Here is a 7,500-nt window from a genome sequence, read left to right on the forward strand (position 1 = left end):
GGGGGGCTTGACGTAATACTTCAGGTTTTAAAAAATAATGATAAAACACCCACCCACATACAAACACATAGTGTGTGTGAGTGTGTGCGTGTATGCGTGCACACGCGCATGCGTATGTTTTAGTTTTATCATTATTTTTTTCTAAACCTAAAGTGTTATGCCAAGCACTCCTTGTCCAAGTGTCTACCTTCATGTCCGAGTTGAGTTTCCCATCACTGGCGTAAAACTCCAACTGGTCCATGACAGGCTCCACACCTTTGTGGTTGGCCTGCACGTAGTTGATAGAACCATCGAGAATATCCCCGTACTTGAAAGCGTTCACTCTCACGCCTGTGTTGAGCTTCTCCGAGCCTGGGCTCGGCTTGGTGTTCTCGATGTAGCCCCAGCGGGGCTGCGAGGTGATCAGAAACTGGATCTCCTTCGTCTTTGAGTCAGGGTCGCTGACCTTCAGGACTTCCTGTGAGAAAAGAATGGGATACGTTTGTTCAACAAGTGCTCTGTCTTCGTCACTCCTACAATTTCTTTTAAGTAGAAAGATAGAAGTTAACGGTGCAAGATGATTCCAGCATAGTTTAGTTCCAACTTCAGCAAGACGCCTGAGGATAAATGTAGGAGGAATGAGGAATAAGCAATCCCATGGCTGGGTGTGTCACAAATCAGGAACGAGAACACTAGCAGCCGTACGATGCTTTACCCCACAATGCTTTACATCACATCAATTTACCCCCAAGACGCTTTACACAATGGCAATTACAACGCTGTACCCCCACGATACTTAACTCCTATGATGAAGCTCTATTACATGATTCTTTACCCTAACCCCATTACGATGCTTCACCCCACAGCAATTTACCCTACAGCAAGTTACCCCACGATGCTTTGCCTCAAGATTCTTTTTCCCTACGATGCTTTACCTCATGACTCTGTACCTCACAATGCTTTACCTCACTATTCTTTATCCCGCGATGATTTACCTCATGATTCATCAACCTCTCCTAGATGATTTATCCCCACGATGCTTCACATGCTGGGCTTATTATTAAATTTTCATCTACAAGTGAAACCTCCTCATTTTACAAAACATAGACATCCATATCAATACTCACATGGGTACAGTGTGGAAAGAAAACCAGTAAATAGTGCTCCTAAGCGCTTAGACCTTCGCATGTGACAAGTTAAATTTATGTCCTTTCTCCTGGATTTTGGGGGCATTTTGAGAGGTTCTGATGTCACATTTCTGCCATTAACATCATCATGAAAAAACAAGAACATACCAAAGTCACGTAGTTCACTGAACGGTCACTCACTTCACTAAGACAGAAATCAGGTCATTCACTGAACGGTCACTCACTTCATTAAGACAGAAGTCAAGTCATTCATGGAACGGTCACTCACTTCACTAAAGCGGAACGATTCTCCTTCTGCCACAAAGACCGGACTGCCCAATAGGATGACCGGCTTCTGGTTGTTGACCGGCGTGATTGTGATATTGAGGTCATACATGGGCATGTCCGCCGAGGCCAGGTAGTTCTGGTCAGAGATGATGAAGGATGCGATGTCCTTGACCGCGTTGGTTCCGATTTCTCCACTTGTGTGCAGGAATGTCACCTGCAGAGAAATAACCATTCTTCTACTTTTAAATATGCAGAAACTTCACGTAAACTACCATAGAGTGAAATAATAGTTCTTTTTGCGTGTTGAAACATCACCTACTGACCAATGATTGCTCCTTTTGGAGTGACAGAATCATATTGAGCTGACTTGCTGAGGGAATGAATTCCAGGGGAAATGAAGATACACAACTCCTCTCTGCTCTGCCTTTATACTCCTTTCTGTTCAGTTTTTCTACTTCTTTCTTCTCTGTCTTTCTTCTCTTTTCTGCTTCGTCTTTCTGCTGCTTTCTACTCTGCCTTTCTTTGTCTATCTACTCCTTTTTAATCTGTGTTTCTACTCCTTTCAGCTTTGTCTTTCTACTGCTTTCTACTCTGTCTTTCTACTCTTTTCTGATCTGTCTTTCTGCTCCTTTCTACTCTGGATCTCTCAGCCTGCCTACTCCTTTTTACTCTGTCTTTCTACTCCTTTATACTCTAGTTTTCTAATCTCTTCTCTGTCTTTCTCTTCCTTTTTACTCTTTCTCACTACTCTTTTCTGTTCTTAATTTCCACTCTGTCTTTCTACTCCTTTCAACTACAAATATCTGTTCCTGTGTTTCCTAGATGTCTCTTATTTTTAGTATTAGATTTATACTTTTCCCTTTCACAAGTTCTTTTGAATTTTTTGAAACATGAAAGCTTTGTTTGAAAATACAATAGATCTAGTTCTTTCCATACTATAGTTTGCTTTTGTGGGAAAAATATTTGTGGGTCAATAAGTGCAGAATCTCTACTTGTCCTAAATATCTGTGAATCAATAGGTGCAGAATCTCTACCTGTCCTGTCTGTGGATCAATAGGTGCAGAATCTCTACCTGTCCTGTCTGTGGATCAATAAGTGCAGAACCTCTACCTGTCCTTTGGATCAATAGGTGCAGAATCTCTACCTGTCCTAAATATATGTGGGTCAATAGGTGCAGAATCTCTACCTGTCCTAAATACCTGTGAATCAATAGGTGCAGAATCTCTACCTGTCCTGTCTGTGGATCAATAGGTGCAGAATCTCTACCTGTCCTAACTTCTGACCCACCTTTTCATCCTTTACATCTTCTTGGGTGAACTTTGTGGCTGGCTGGCCCCTCAATTGCAGCACACCATACCTGAAGGACAGAACAAACGAACATGATTAAATGAACACAATATGTGAGGCATCACAGTGAAATCAGGCGCTAGGCAAAATAATGAAATCGAAGAAAACACAGCATTTTTATTCTTGTTTGGCAATTTTTATAGAATTGTTTGTTTTTGGCTCAACACCTTTTATGTCCATTTAAAAACACATTGCTGGGTGGATTTTACTGAAAAACTTTGATTGAAGGCACAAAAAATCAATTTCCAAGAACACTAAAGCTTTGAAAGTCACCAAACTTTGGCGGCCATTTTCTCACTAATTTTACAACTGAAACCAGGCAACCTTCACCTCCTTTAATAGAAAATATTGAAGAAAGATGGGTAACATTTTCATAGAAAGAAATACAAAAGAACAAGCTTTAACATTCCTTCCCCCAAAATTGACGAGCGCCTGATTCCACCGCGTCGTGACACATGTGATCCAAAAACACCTATTCTACTTTATTTGTAAATATTTTCATAAAACAATAAATTGTTGCACCAAGAGTTGATAGCAACAACAAACCTGAGAAAGCTCAAACAAACAAGCAAAGATAGAGAAAGTAAAAGAAGCGACAATGACAAGTCAGATTTCACAAGGACTCCATGAATTAACATCTTCAATAAGAATTCAAAGACAAGTTTCCAGCACTGTCAGAAGGAAGCCAGTAGAGCTGGGCGAAGAATCAATTCCGGAACCGATTCCCATGATACATGCGACGGAGGAAAGGTTCCGACTCCTTTTTACAAAAACCAACTGTTACCAGTAACTTTAATCATTAAATTTTTTTTCTCCCTTTTTTAGAATTTTTTTTTTTTTTTTAATTGATTCCATGTGATTTTCCGAAATCAAGGTTATCCTAAATCCTGAAGATGTTCGTAGCCAACCAGGTAACCACCAGAAGAAATCACATTAATAGAAAATAAGTAATTGGGTTCGGAGTTGATTCCTACGATTCCTAGCTTTCAATAATCGGGAACCTAGCCGCCCAGCACTAGAAGCCAGGGCCTGGGAGAAGTATGCATATTTATTTTTTTGTGTCGTAGTATAAGCCAGGAGGCTTCATTGGCAGACTTTGTAAAGGGGCTACGCTGTTGATGTCATTCGTGCACGGCTAGGCATAACAGGTTAGTAAATCTAGAACGCGCTGTATCAGTGCTATAAATACCTATGAACATGTGTTCAGTAGCAACATTTCTGTAGTTCTGTGACTCACTTGGGCTGTCGAACGATGAGAAAGACGAGACTCTCGTCGTCAGTGTCCTCATCCGTGGCTGCCAGGATGCGGCTCGTGATGGTGGCTTCTTCCCCCTCGGACACGATGAGCTGGGGCCGCAGGTTCTTTGACAGAGTCGGCGTCTGGTCATCTATGGGCACAATCTGAGACACAGACAAAACCCTCCATTAGTCCAGGAATGTTTATTCCGTTTGTCCACCCAACAAAAGACTTACTTTACTTTCATCCATCGCTTATATTTTTTGGGGTGTGGCGGTAAGAAAAAGACATCTCCCTGCCACCAGCCGGAGAGCTTGGGTCAGGGGGATGCCATGAGTTCTTAGTGTTTCCCTGACTCCATCTATCCAGGTCCTTCTCGGTCGCCCTCTAGCCTTGTTGCCATTGAATTTTTTTAATGCAGGCACGTTGTGCTGGCATAGAATATTTATAAGATTCAAATCTTTATTGTCCAAATGCTAGCACATTGGTTTCGTCTCTCATCACATGCTCACATACACACACACACACACACTCACATGCTACCACACATGCTCATGCTCACACACACATACACACACACACACACATACACACACACACACACACACATACACACACACACACACACACACACACACACACACATACAGACAATAGAAATGAACAATCTCATTCAGTGAGCATCATTTCTAAAAAGTGTCTATGAACTTACTTGTATCGAGATGACCTTTGTGGCCTGGTTCGTGCCATCTGTCAAGGCCAAGGTGAATGTGTCCAGAACAACATCAGATCCATCATGGAGATATCTGAGTCACAAAACAAAACAACATCATTTTTTGTTTTAGCAAGTGTTTTACGGCACTTGCAACACAATAAGGTCATATAAGTGCCGAAGATTAGAGGCGTTACAAGAGAGTAACAAACACGAAAACAAAACAAGGAGGGGAGATAAACACGATACATGTTTGATAGGAAAGAAGAAGCAAACCACACCAGAGCACCCGCCAACCACCGACAAATAACATCAGATCCATCATGGACATACATATCTACGTCCCAAAACAAAAACAAAACAACATCAAAGCCATTATCGACATAACGCTGACATTAACACATACACGCACACACATACACACACACACAAACACACACACACATGAACACACACACACACACACACACACACACATACATACATACATACATAATGCACCTGGTGTGAATTTTTTCCTCAGATCCGCGTGTCATAAAACAAGATGAACAAGCCATACTAAAAAGCTAGGCTTAATTAAACAAAAACTGTATACAACTCTCTTCTTGTGGTAGACAGTGACTGATGATAATGCACACGTGAACGGACACTGGGTATAGCACAGCTACACGACACATTGAGAGACACAGCACAACTACACGACACAGCTACACGACACATTGAGAGACACAGCACAACTACACGACACAGCTACACGACACATTGAGAGACACAGCACAACTACACGACACAGCTACATGACACATTGAGAGACACAGCACAGCACAGCTACATGACACATTGAGCAACACAGCACAGCTACACGACACACTGAGAGACCCAGCACAGCTACACGACACATTGAGCGACACAGCACAGCTACCCGACCCACTGACACACTCAGCGACTCTCACAAACGCTGTAACAAACGAGACAGCAAGTGAACAGAGACACAATAAGAGAAATTTTTAATTTCACCACACCTCGAAGGATAAAATAGAATACCAGATCTGCTCATTCGTCAGATCTTCGATGATACCACAGAATATCTGATGTGCTCTAACGTCAGAATTTCAAAGATAAAATAGAATACCTGAAGAGTCTTTTCATCAGACCCTCGATAATAAAATAGAACACCTGATGGGTTTTTTTGTCACATCCTTGATGATAAAATAGAATACCTGATGTGTTCTTACATCAGATCCTCGATGATAAAATGGAATACCTGAAGTGTTTTTTCATCAGAACCTTGATGATAAAATAATACCAGAGGTTTTCTTCCATCAGCTCCTCAATGATAAAACTAGAATACCTGAAGTGTTTTTTCATCAGATCCTCGATGATAAAATAGAATACCTTATGAGTTTTTTCGTCAGATCCTCGATGATAAAACTGGATCCCTGGCGGAGCATGCGGCCATCGTTCTGGAGAGTTCCAAACCTCGGGGGCGCGTCCAGGATGAACTTAAGCATGCTGACCGGCGTGTCCAGGTCTGTCGCTGACAACTGACCCATGGTGATGCCTAGGATGCCTCCCTCCTCCACCAGGAGCTTGTCGGTGACGAATTCAGGAACGCGGTTGTTGACAGGGTTTACCTGAGGGAGTGAGGTCGTGAGTGGGGAGGTAGTGAGTGGGGGTAGGGGGAGGATGAGCGGGTGGAGGGTGGATGGATGAGGTGAGCGGGGGTGGGTTACGTTGTTATTGATCACATTTACATTTTATTTTTTAAAGTAATTAGTATCAGTGCTGGAATTATGGACTTAGGTTTTGTCACTGTCATTCCCTCTGATTATGTGAGTTTATACAATTATGATGTAAATGTCATTTACTCTGATTATATACGTTTTATACGTTTATACAATTAAGATATGAATGTCATTTACTCTGATTATATACATTTATACAATTATGATTTAAATGTCATTTACTCATGTTACACGTTTATACAATTATGATATAACAGTCATTTACTATGATCATATAGGTTTGTATAGTTCTAATGTAAATGTCATTTCCTCTTATTACATTCGTTTATACAATTGTGATATAAACGTCATTTACTCTGATTATAATAAACGTTAATATGTCTGTGCAATTATTATGTAGATGTCATTTACTCTGATTATATATGTTTATACAGTTATGATGTAAATGTCATTTACTATGATTATATATGTTTGTACATGACTCACCTCTAAGTCAAATGTTGGTACAAGTCTTTATGTCAAATGTCCGTACATGTCTCACCTACATGTCAAACGTCTGTACATGGCTCACCTCTATGTCAAATGTCTGGCCATACAGCTTGTTCCCGCTGGAATCCTCCACTGTGTAGGCCAGCCGCACCAGCCGAGACTCTGGCCCTATGTCGGTCTTGGGCGGGATGTAGGCGATCTTCAGGTGGTCGATGTCGGCCTGAGTGAAAGTGACCACTGGGTGGTGGCCGAGACACAGTAAAAGTGATTAGCTGGACATTGTAAGGTGCAGTAGGCGCAGAACGGGCAGTAACTGTTGTGTGTGTGTGTTGTGTGTGTGCGCGCGTGTGTGAGTGTGCATGCATAAGAGCCTGCATGCGCATGTGTGTGTGTGTGTGTGTGTTCATGTGTGTTTACATTTTTGAGTGTGTGTATGTGTACGTGTGTGTTTGTGAGTGTGTGTATATGTGTGCGTGTTTGTGTTTGTATGTGTTTGTGTGTGCGTGTGTGTGTGTGTGTGTGTGTGTGTATGTGTGTGTGTGTGTGTGTGTGTGTGTGTGTGTGTGTGTGTGTTCA

General features: G+C 41.7%; 1 protein-coding gene across 1 annotated transcript in view; it reads right to left on the reverse strand.

Moving 5' to 3' along the window:
• LOC101852029 (FRAS1-related extracellular matrix protein 1) overlaps positions 1–7,500 on the reverse strand; it is a gene marked incomplete in the record, with an annotated part of 53,349 nt that overhangs the window by 17,766 nt on the left and 28,083 nt on the right. Inside the window, 7 exon segments of the mRNA XM_035970548.1 lie at positions 188–457; positions 1,396–1,608; positions 2,682–2,751; positions 3,979–4,142; positions 4,691–4,784; positions 6,086–6,324; positions 7,007–7,161. Coding sequence (XP_035826441.1) covers positions 188–457; positions 1,396–1,608; positions 2,682–2,751; positions 3,979–4,142; positions 4,691–4,784; positions 6,086–6,324; positions 7,007–7,161 — 1,205 coding nt within the window.

Source organism: Aplysia californica, unplaced genomic scaffold (assembly GCF_000002075.1).
Source record: "Aplysia californica isolate F4 #8 unplaced genomic scaffold, AplCal3.0 scaffold00284, whole genome shotgun sequence".
NCBI lineage: Eukaryota > Metazoa > Mollusca > Gastropoda > Aplysiida > Aplysiidae > Aplysia > Aplysia californica.